We start from the raw sequence: 12,053 nt of genomic DNA on the forward strand, positions 1-12,053 counted from the left end.
GGGTAGCCTAGTGGTTAAAGCGTTCGCTCGTCACGCGGAAGACCGGGTTCGATTCCCGACATGGGTACAATGTGTGAATCCCATTTCTGGTGTCCCCCACCGTGATATCGCCCAAAGCGGCGTAAAACTATACTCCCTCACTTCCTTTAAGTGATTTAACGTTCACTTAATGATGCTTACTGTATTACCTGTAAATTTCTCTGAATTATTGGATTCAATCCACTAGCCCTCTGAACACCAAAATTCTGTATTAAAATTACAAAGTGAGTGAGTGAGTGAGTGTGGTTATATAATCTCACCCTCGTCTTTTGGTAAATGTTAAACTTTCATGTATATATATTTTAAACTTTTACACACTTGTGTTGACATACTTGATCTCAGTGAGTGAGTATGGTTTTATGCCACCTTATATTCCAGCAATATCACAGCGGGGGACACCAGAAATGGGCTTTACACTTTGTACCCATGTCAGGAATCAAACCAGGGCTTTGGCATGACGAGCAAACACTTTAACCACTGGGCTACCCAAATGCCCCTAAACAACAAAGGGGGTCCCCATTCGTCTAAAGCACTGCAAATCACTGTGCAGAGTTGCATCCCTTGGGCCTCCAGAAACCTAAGATTGTGGGTTAAAATCCCGGTTCGTCCCGATTGTTTTTCTAGTTTTGTCAGCACCATACCCGTGCTGGTGGGTTTCACCGAAGTGGTAAACGTCTGAGACCTGCATCACTTCGGGCTTTCCTCCCACATTAAGCTGACGCGCTGTGATATAACTGGAAGAATGTTAAAAGAGGCCTTAAACCCAACTCACTCACTCACTCACTAAACAACAAACAAACAAAACCTCCTCTATTCTCAAATTCCCATCTTTGACAGGGTGCAGATTCAATTTAAGAAAAACAACAAAAATGAACTGATACATTTTATTCCCGTGTTCACCGATTGTGCGTACAACCATAGCTGCCATCATAAACATCATGAAATACTGCTGCCTAAGAACCAACACCACCAAACTTACTTGATTGTTCATAGTATTCAATGTCATCAAGACAAAATGAATAATGACATACACTAAAACACATCATATAAAAATACTGATCCCCCTGGGAACTAAGGTAAAAGCTTTTTGGAACACAAGTTCACAAACTAAACAGATCTTGAAAGGCAGAACGCACGTGCAAGTATTAGGGCTGGGACAGGTAACTTGGGTACCCGGGTCGGATGGGGACTGAGTAGGACCCGGGTACCCACAGGACTACCCGGACCCTTGGTTCGTCACAAAAAATATTGTTTAATGACCAAAATTATCTAGAACTCTATGGTTACAATACAAGTCACTAATATTCACATTTCTTTCTGACTATGCACCCATTCCTTCTGATTTTTCATATGGTTGAATAAAGATATCACTTAATTCAACATCAGTGTATGAATGACCAGATTGTTTAATACATGTGTCTTAATACATTTTGCCAGGACAATGCTAAAAATGTTCCCATTCGGACATTTTGAGACATCTCATGAGACCTACAGTGGGTACCCGGGTAATAGGGGGGTGGGTATCCGGATAGTAAATTTGGACTCGTCCCAGCCCTAGCGAGTATTTCCAGTTATATCAGCATGTCGGCCAATGTGGGAGTAAACCCCAGTATGTAGCCCATGATCTCATACCTTCACAGACTATAGAAGATAAATGTGTTTTCAGATTTTTAGCTTTTCTTGAGTAAACAATACGCATTTAGAATCATTAAAGAATTCTACATGAGTTTTTCAAACAGTAATCACAGCCTAAAGTCATTATTGACAAAACAAAAGGTTATTGGGAACTTCCCCAAGCACTATTTTTCAATGTTTTCTCCAAAAGCCAAGACAAAACATGACATCGCTGTGGAATGATATGACATTACCAATAAATGGCTGCTGTTCGCATGAAGGCCAACCAGAATGCACTGAAACTTACTTCTTCTGTTGACCATAGAGCAAAGGGAATAAGTTATGAATATGATATTCAGTTTGTCCTACTGAATACCATGTTTTTCAAATTTGAGGCTGAAACACAAGGAACAGTATTTTTAAAGAAAGCCATTCTTATACCATGAATAAAATACAAAGTCTTCCAGAGATTTATATCATATCTTGTCTATGTAGCTTGCCCAACACCAAGGGCGGATCCAGCATTTTTAAAATGGAGGGGTCCAAACTATCAAAATCCTCTCTCAGATAATTTTATTGTGAATTATAGCTAAAATGGATAGAATTATCATTAAACCGCCCGCGTGTTATAAAAAAATCAGCGGGCCAGTGTAACTTCATAATGCCCTCATATTGCTTGATGACGGGCCATTATCACGCCCGTGGTTAGGTGACGTCATAGGATGGGGATAGGTGACGTCACGTTCAATAGTGACGTCATCTGGTTTGTTCTATGACGTTTCCATATTTGTAAAAGTTGGTCAGTGACATTTGTGTTGATTGCAGTAAATGTTTCAAAACTGGTATTGTTGTTTCTTTTCATTTGATAACAAATTCCTTCCATTTAAGCTATAATAACGGTAACGCTATTTTTCAGGGCATTATCATTTGCAGAAGCCCTCGGTCTTTTCAACTGCCCTCCTTCGTCCGGCAGTTATTGGAAGACCTTGGGCTTCTGCAAATGCTAAATGCTAATACCCTGAAAAATAGCGTTTCCCTTATAGTAACATTTAAAGGGGATCCGCCTCTGGATCCGCCTATGCACACACCCTGATTTCCACTACATATTTCCACTACGTTATCAGCATCAGATCCACCTCCTTATTGCCTCCTCTCTGCCTCCGGGGTGTCTGGCTGATTGTGAGCATCCGCAGCCTTGAAGGCAGGAAGCTGCACCAGTTCTGCATGAATCCTCGAGATGGTTGGATAGCAGCTCATGTCAACACTGAACCTGGAACATCAGGAGGTCAGTGTAAAGCTGGGCCCATCCCTGGATGCCGTTGTTCAAAGGGATCTTCGTGCTGAGGTGATCGTAACACCCATACTTTAACACAGGTTTATGATCATCGTAGTGCTAAGGTTGTTTTGTACAATGGCATCCTGGTCTTACCTTGAAACTCACTGCTTCAAACGGTACCCCATCAATGATCTACCCACCTGTCAGTATTGTACAGCTATGAGTGAGTTGGCTTCACTGCCTTGAAGTTGTATCTCAGCATGTCAGCTTAATGTTAAGGAAAGCCCCCAGTGCCACAGGTAGAAGAGGATAAAACCAGAGCTTCAGATAAGCTGTTGGTTACCTAGGGGTTTGATTTTGAATGGGTATCCACAATTTTTAGAGGGTATTCAATGTTTTTTTACTCATCTGTTTCTTCACATTTGGGTATTTTAACTTGAAAATATTTTTTGTAACAATTTCAATTTCCTTAAATCATTTAAAACTATGTGAATAGTATTATACACGTCTGCGATTGCTTGTGGCTCCCTCTCTGACAAGCCATGTTTGAAAAATCTTGCACTGTGAGAAAGGTGCTATTTCTTCAATCACCAATCAGCGACTGTTTAAGATACAACATGTATATATACAACATTGACTGGGCACGATGTGCTTTTCATGATTGGCATCTATCAGTATGTTTGTCGCACAAGCTTTTCCAAATGTAACTGTCAGTAAGTGAATTTCACAATCGGCTGATATACAATCATTTTATATAGCAGTTGTAATATACGCAATCATTTCATCTAATAGTTGTAATATACGCATTAAATTTATTTCAATAGCATATTTTTAGTTTTTGTTGCGTATTTGATATGCTAGGATTTGATTTGTCTGCATACTTCGATTTACTTAATGCGTACTTTACACAAACACACGACTTAACTGGAGCTCTGTGAAACTACAAGAACTGTTACATCCGAGACAAGCCAAGAAAAGTAATCTGGGTACATTCATGTAATCCCATGATCAAGTGATCCTGGCATGGTCAGGTTACATCACTATGCACAGCCAACTACAGAGCCTTAACCATCATCTAGCTACCCACCTGTTGGCGTTGTACACCTGTGGGACTAGAAACAGGTCAGGTAGGGTCACCTGGTCACCCATACTGTACTTCCCCGCAGTTTCCTTGATGACCTGCTCCAGAGCTGGAACAAATACAGTTGGATGATATGCTTTACCTTTCACCTGATGGTGTTTACAGTATTATCATCAATACCGGTAATTTTTGGATTCATGTGTGATATACAGACTCGATTGAAGAGGGTATGTGTGAAAACAAACACCTCAGATGAACTGTTTACTACATAGCAGAGTAAAGGGGCATAACTCCAGACATACACGAACACTTCAGATGAACTGTTTACTACATAGCAGGGTAAAGGGGCATAACTCCAGACATACACGAACACTTCAGATGAGCTGTTTACTACATAGCAGAGTAAAGGGGCATAACTCCAGACATACACGAACACTTCAGATGAACTGTTTACTACATAGCAGGGTAAAGGGGCATAACTCCAGACATACACGAACACTTCAGATGAGCTGTTTACTACATAGCAGAGTAAAGGGGCATAACTCCAGACATACACGAACACTTCAGATGAACTGTTTACTACATAGCAGGGTAAAGGGGCATAACTCCAGACATACACGAACACTTCAGATGAACTGTTTACTACATAGCAGAGTAAAGGGGCATAACCCCAGACATATACGAATACTTCAGATGAACTGTTTACTACATAGCAGAGTAAAGGGGCATAACTCCAGACATACACGAATACTTCAGATGAACTGTTTACTACATAGCAGAGTAAAGGGGCATAACTCCAGACATACACGAACACTTCAGATGAACTGTTTATGACATAGCAGAGTAAAGGGGCATAACTCCAGACATACACAAACACTTCAGATGAACTGTTTACGACATAGCAGAGTAAAGGGGCATAACTCCAGACATACATGATTAAGTCAACATCCAAGTCAATAAATGATTGAAGGAACTTCTAAAGGCCATTATATACAAAGAACAACAAAGATATAACAGTGCAAACAGTATATACAAACATATCACTTCTTGGCTGTGATGCGACACTGAATGTATTCATAAAGACTAGTGAACATTTGTACACAGCTACCGCTAAATATATTTCACTAGGTCTCTAAATACCCAAATTCTACTTCAAGATGCCTAAGAACAGACATTTCAAAATTATGTTGTTTTTAGAAGAAAAAAAAGAAATACAATGTCTTATGTTCTTAATGAAACCTTTCACATCTGAATAGGATTGAAAGCAATCAGTGGACAGCTACAAAACAACAGGCATTAAAGCTAAAATGGATAGAATTATCATCAAACCGCCTCCATGTTATCAGAAATGAGTGGGCCACTGTAACTTGATAATGCCCTCATATTGCTTGACGACGGGCCATTATCACGCCCGTTGTTAGGTGACGACATAGGGAGTCAGCTTTTGATGTCATCTGGTTTGTTCCATGACGTTTCCATGGTTGAAAAAGTGGGTCAGTGACATTCGTTGTGTGTTGATTGCAGTAATTGTTTCAAAACCGATATTGCTGTATATTTTTATTTCTCAACAAATTCTATCCAGTTGATCCATAATAACGGTAACACTATTTTTCAGGGCATTATCATTTGCAGAAGCTGTCGGTCTTTTCAACTTCCTTCCTTCGTCGGGCAGTTAATGGAAGACCTCTGGCTTCTGCAAATGACAATGCCCTGAAAGATAGCGTTACCCTTATATTATCTGTTACTAGTACTGCAAACTGTTAGCTGGCCTCAGTCCCTAGTGACAGGGTAGGTGTCACATGCTGCTATCGAACTCTGAGTGACCTTACCCCACTATCACATGTACCAATGCAACACTGAATTTGGATGAAAATCATGACCTAATTAAAAAGCATTCAACTATCTCAGCATAGGTTTTTACCATCAAAGCCTTTTTCAATCCACTTTTTGGCCCATTCCAACTTCTTGGCATCTCCAATTGCCTGCAGCACTTGTAGATTCTGCAGAGGCTGTATCCCACAATTCACTATTTCTGCAAGTGCCCTCGCCTAGGATTGAAACACCTGTTCAATATCTTACAAAGATCCACATTTCACGTCAAAGGGCTGGTGTGAGCCTTGTGAATATTGTGTTTATGTAAACAGGGTATTAATGAAATGCAAGAAATATCTGGATCATAAACTTTGATCAGCCTGATTTAAAATGGCTATGACAGCCGATTGGATATCATAATAATTATCTCACTATGTATTTTGGGTCAACAAATACTCTGCAGGCAAACCCAATCACCAAAGATTCCTACCTTCTGTCTCAAGATGGGGTCTTCAGGTAATAGTTTGACACCTGGTCTGGTCTCATCCAGGTATTCGATGATAGGTAACTGAAACAGTCATTCGGACTTCATTAGAAGCTGTACATCCACAGTAATCATCAACTCACATGTTCTCCATACACAATGGCTAATTTCTGGGATTCTGTAAAATAAAAATGAACTCATCCAAAAACAGAACTTTCCCCAAAATGTGTCAGAAGGTACTCACTGACTGGGAGAGAGTTTGTCCATCAATAACTAGACTCGGGAGCTGCTCCATCGGATTCATCTTCTTGTACGCCTCTGTATGCTGCAACATGTGACTTCCAGTTCAAGTCAAGTCCTCTTTGGATACAATATGCCATACACTGTTCTCGACTGACAATTGTTACAGTGACTAAAGCATAAGGACAGTTCACATTTCAGGGCACGAATATTGGCATAATAGATATGGCATCTACCATCTTAAGATCCCATTATGAATAAAGGGAGGTAAGTATCATTTGTCAAGTCACACAGCAACCACACAATCCTACTTTTAGTCTCATTTTATAACAAGTATAGCTTTATTAATATCCAGCTATCTGACACTGGTCTGTAAATAATCAAGTCTGGACTAAACAATCCAGTGATTGATATAATTAGGATACGATGACATGCATCAACCAAGTCAGCGAGTCGGACCACCCAAACCCGTTATTCGCCTCTTTTGACAGGCATAGTCGCTTTTTACCGCAAGCATGGGTTGTTGAAGACCTTTTCTACTCCGGATCTTCATGGGTCTACTAGTATAGGGTAGTGGGGACCTATTTTGACCTGGTATCCATATAGAGCTATTAATAAGAAATAGGTAAACAAGGGGGATGATTCTATGGGTATACAAACGTCTCTATCAAAATATCGCATTCATTGTATAAAAAAGTTGTATGTCCATAGAATTATCTCCCTTGTTCATCATCCCAACTTCTACTTGTTAGGGAAGAGAATTTATGGATGTCAACTTCTTTATTATGAATAACTATTATTCTCCATAACTATCCGCGCAAAGTGTTGGCTTCCATTGTCTAGTGCTAATCACCAATCAAAACCAATTATTTGTTGGCCTCCCTTGTTAAGTTTCCACCTTTTGTCATCTTATTACTTTTGCTGTTCTTACATGTACATATACTACTCAAAAGAAGTTAAAGAACACCCAATTCTTTCATATTACTATAGTTCATATCACATGCCAAGACAGATTAACTATGGTAATATGAAAGAATCGGGTGTTCTTTAACTTCTTTTGAGTAGTATGTATATGCTCTCTGCCTCTTAGCATTCATTCACCTGATGAAAGAGCATATACTCCAAAATGTTGTGTTCCTCCTAATAAAGAGTTGACATCCATAAATTCTCTTCCTTATATGTACACTTCTAAATGCCTTTCAAAGACTTCTACATGGCACTAAAAGAAGTTAAGAAATAGGCATTTACTACTACCTGGTAGATATCAAATAAATATGAAACATTACCTCCTTAGCATTTATCTATTGTTTGTTTGTCAAAGTTTGTCAATAACAGGACGGCCTGTAAATACAAAGTATGTGACAGGAAGACCACCAGTTAAGAGCGAGATCCAATGTCTCTGCAAAGATCTGCCAAGTCACAGAGCCTGATCACTGAAGCCAGACTTAAGTCAACTTTTACAGAGGTACAAGAGACCCAGACCACATTCAACAAAGACATCTTAGCGGTAAGACAATCATAATAACACTGACTTACGACATACTAAGATCACCTTGTGGAACAGGGCCCTGGTGTTATTCTGCTAAGACTACTGTAATTCTGTGTATGGGACTTACGATTGTCTTAGAGCTATACAGGCATAAACATATATTTGACAAAATTAGAAGTATTCACAAATAACCTACCTGTTGGCCTCCATCCTTGACAAGATGCACAATATTAGTCTCAAAGTCAATGCCTTTTAAGGCCAAAGCTGAAAACATGAAAAGTTTTTTATTAAGTGGACTGCATTTGATCGAACTTGGGCAGATATTAGGTTAATTAATTTGCACAATTGTTAACATCCTTTATCTAAATGAGGCTGCCAACCCCATTTTGGAAAGTAGGATTCGAGAGTCTATTTAGAGGATATTCGGAGTGTGGTTAGCAGGAAACAAATAAAATCGTTTCTGTATGCAGATTCAACATGGTGTGTGTCAAAATGTTCATTATATACTTGATTATTTTGATATTTTTTTCAGTAATTCAACTTTAAATAACACCATTTTATGACCTAGGAACATGTTCTTAGGGTTTTCGTTCTATGTATACCTTTGTAGAGTGAATTCCTACATGTGATTTTGGGTTTTGGGTTAAGTAGTATTCGTGATTAAGGGGTAAGGAAATAAGATTCAGTGTGATTTAGAATTTCGATGGTATTTGGGAATCAGGGGAGGGTTGGTTGGATCACTCCTAAATGTAATCTTCATGGACCATTAGTTACATTTAGTAAGTGAGTTTGGTTTAGCACCGCTTATAGCAATATTCCAGCAATATCATGTCAGGAAACAAACATGGGTCTCGGCACTGCCAGTGTCTGACAAAATAATGTTTACTTCGAACAAGCCAAGCATGCTGTTGACTAGTATATGTCACCCATCTTGTAAGTGGCAGCCCCACATTTGCAAATACATGGTACAGGAGATAATCATTATCATTTTGTTCAGATTTTCTTTACGCTGTGGCTCTAACAAGCCTACCCAAGGAAACCAGCAGGATTACAAACTATATAATACATCCTTACTTTCCCAACCCCTCCCTGTCCCTCTTATATCACAACAGTAAAAAACACTGGTTATCTACTAATGTATTGAAATCAATATATTGTCAGATTATAGGTTTTCGGACATCATATGCTTTTGGACGGCTATGTTTATCGTGATTACTTGCTCTATAACGGAGGTCTAGCATCACACAGACATTGTAAATACTCAGATGATGGTTTGTTATTAAGGGAAAGTTGTCCTATCTAAGTGAATGAGATGTTTTACTGTTGTTCATGTGATTAAGAGAGAAATCTACGAATGTTTCTTAAGTGTCTGAGAACCCATAACACGGGGATAACACCTTCCGATTAAGCCTGACCTATTCTGACTCTCCAAGAACAGGTACTCCTCCAATATGTGTACAGGACTGGCTGCAAGACAAACAAAATCAATTTAAGTTTGGAATAATGGTATTACAAATTTATCCTGTACACCAATAACTTTTTCAGCTCCATGCATGAATTGCCTTGTACTTTCTACATGCTACCACACAATATCAAATGTTAAACAAGCATGAAAAACTCATATCCCCTGACAATTATGTGACATGTCCGGTTGTGTCCAAGGCATTGGCTTTCCGGAAACTAACACTACTGCCATTTTCAGTCTAAGTCAAAGTCATTGTAATGGAAACTCGAAAAATTCTTTTTTTTAAATCACAAACTATCAAAAGGCACCAGTTTACCACTAGACCTATCTATGTGGCAAGTTTGGTAAAGAATTAGTGTACATTTTCAAGATCTGCTCCGAAAGAAGCACTAAGCCATTTTCAGTTTAAGTCAAAGTCGTTGCTATGGAAACTCGAAAAATAAATGTTTAAAATATCCCAAACTATCAAAAGGAACCAGATCATCACTAGGCCTATCTATATGCCAAGTTTGGTTAATTATCTCTAATGTTTTTTTCAGTTCTGCTTAAGAAACAGAACTTGACGGACGGAAAGACGGAGGGACAGCACCCATTTCTATATCCCTCTTGGGGGCACGTGTGGCCCAGTCGTCTAAAGTGCCGCGATTCGCTGTGCAGAGTTGCATCCCTTGGGCACGCCAGAAACCTATGATTGTAGGTTCGAATCCCGGTTTGCCCCGCTTATGTTTCTAGTCTTGTCAGCACCATACTCTTGTTTGTGGGTTTCACCGAAGTGGTAAACGTCTGAGACCTGCATCACTTCAGGCTTTCCTCCCACATCAAGCTGACACGCCGTGATATAACTGGAATACTGTTAAAAGCGGCGTCACACCCAACTCACTCACTCACTCACTATATCCCTCTTCCACTTCGTGGAGGGGGATAATAACTTGGCTTTGAAGCAACTGCCACGGTGATGTTCAGAGGCATGGGATATGGTGCACATTCCACTTCAAAGGTAGAATATCTACCTGGCGCCAGCGGGTCATATTTCCATGCACAGTAAAACGTACAACTGAAATTGTGCATCGGGTATTATCCAGTTATTATATAAAGAAATGAGCACGTTGCTACGCATGTCATCGCTGAACACAGAAGTGTTCCTCAAACATGGCACAGGGTTGACACGCATCTCACCTTGGCTGCCATGTTGCCTTTTAGACGGAGCTCAGTTGCGTACGTGGTCTATAAATAGTAGGCAATCTGGGGCGAATTTCTACACAGCGCTATAACAGACTCGCTGAAGCGATGTATGTGTGTCAAAATAGAATCTCACCATCGTCTCTTTTGATGTCAAACATATCAACACTCGACAATAAAAGTGTTAAACCCTCAGCAAGCCCAGGAGTTTAAACTTTTATCGACTCGTGTTAAATTTGATATCAAAAGCAGAAACCGTATACCGATTTTATCATCCAAAACGGTTTTATCATCCCAAACTGGCTCCCACAGGAGATATCGTTTGGGTGAGATCAGATATTTTTTCCCCCACTTTTATCAACTCGTGTTGATATATTTTAAGACACTCGGGTGAGATATAGAGAATATCACCTATTGTCTTTTGATATCAAATATATCAACACGAGTTGATAAAAGTGGGGAAAAAATATCAACGAGTGTTGATATATTTTATATCAAAACACAAGAGGGTGAGATTCATGTGGACGGCATTGTTGAAGTCTTCGCAACCTATTGTGACGTAAGGTCGAAATGACGTCACACTAGAAAAGTCGTCATAGCTTGTTTGTTATAGATTGTTGATATCGTTCGACGATTGTGGTTTTCTCCAAGACGGCAGTCGTGATCAGTGCATCTTTTTTCTAAAGGGGAGCTCAAAAGGGTTAAGAATAATGGGTAATGAATACATTGTGAATACTGAATAATGAACATTGTGAAAAAATGTGTGCATTCTTTTCACGATTACATTCGTGTCAATATATCAAACCGTTATATCATATTAGAAGTATGTATGTTGACCTTTTACTGTATTTGCATCTTTTACCACACACTGCACTGAGACTGGTGTTAGGTGGTATTTTTTAAATAAACATTGGGGAGGAAAACGTCGCAGTGGATGACGACTACTTTACGGTTTGCGACACTGTCTTAGAAAGTGGCTACTGTGTAGTTGAGACAAAAAATGACTATTCGTTTTCTAACATTATGTATCCACATACACACGCACTGAGCTATGAGGCAACGCAGTTCACCTGCATTATTTAAAATAAATAATTTATTTTTGAAAACTACACCTTAAATAGGCCCCCATAATATGACGTAGCCTACAAGGAGCGGAATTTGTCGCATGCCTAAATTTATGCAATACGACTGCATACAGATATTTGTAACTAAACATTAATTAAATCAATGTTAATTACCCAGTTATTACAGAGTGGGTTTTTAAATTGGATTCAACGCAGGTTTGAACAATATTTCAGTTATTCCTTGCGTTTCTGCTTATGGTCATTATGGCAAATGGGTTAACTGACACCTTTGCCACGGGAAGATGGCTTA

The 12,053-nt window shown here is 39.3% G+C and overlaps 1 protein-coding gene across 1 annotated transcript; it reads right to left on the reverse strand.

The window, feature by feature from the left end:
* Window positions 1-919: 919 nt before the first annotated feature.
* LOC139442429 (maleylacetoacetate isomerase-like) lies at window positions 920-10,692 on the reverse strand. Its single transcript, XM_071223242.1, has 8 exons — window positions 10,677-10,692; window positions 9,451-9,502; window positions 8,232-8,299; window positions 6,551-6,631; window positions 6,313-6,390; window positions 5,932-6,058; window positions 4,017-4,119; window positions 920-2,923 (listed from the first exon to the last, which is right to left on the reverse strand). Exons 1-8 carry the CDS (start codon window positions 10,686-10,688, stop codon window positions 2,794-2,796), a joined length of 651 nt encoding a protein of 216 aa, XP_071079343.1. The 5' UTR covers window positions 10,689-10,692; the 3' UTR covers window positions 920-2,793.
* Window positions 10,693-12,053: the final 1,361 nt, after the last annotated feature.

The sequence above is a fragment of the Haliotis cracherodii genome, unplaced genomic scaffold (genome assembly GCF_022045235.1).
Source record: "Haliotis cracherodii isolate W230 unplaced genomic scaffold, xgHalCrac1.p SCAF_5, whole genome shotgun sequence".
NCBI classification, from domain to species: Eukaryota; Metazoa; Mollusca; class Gastropoda; order Lepetellida; family Haliotidae; genus Haliotis; species Haliotis cracherodii.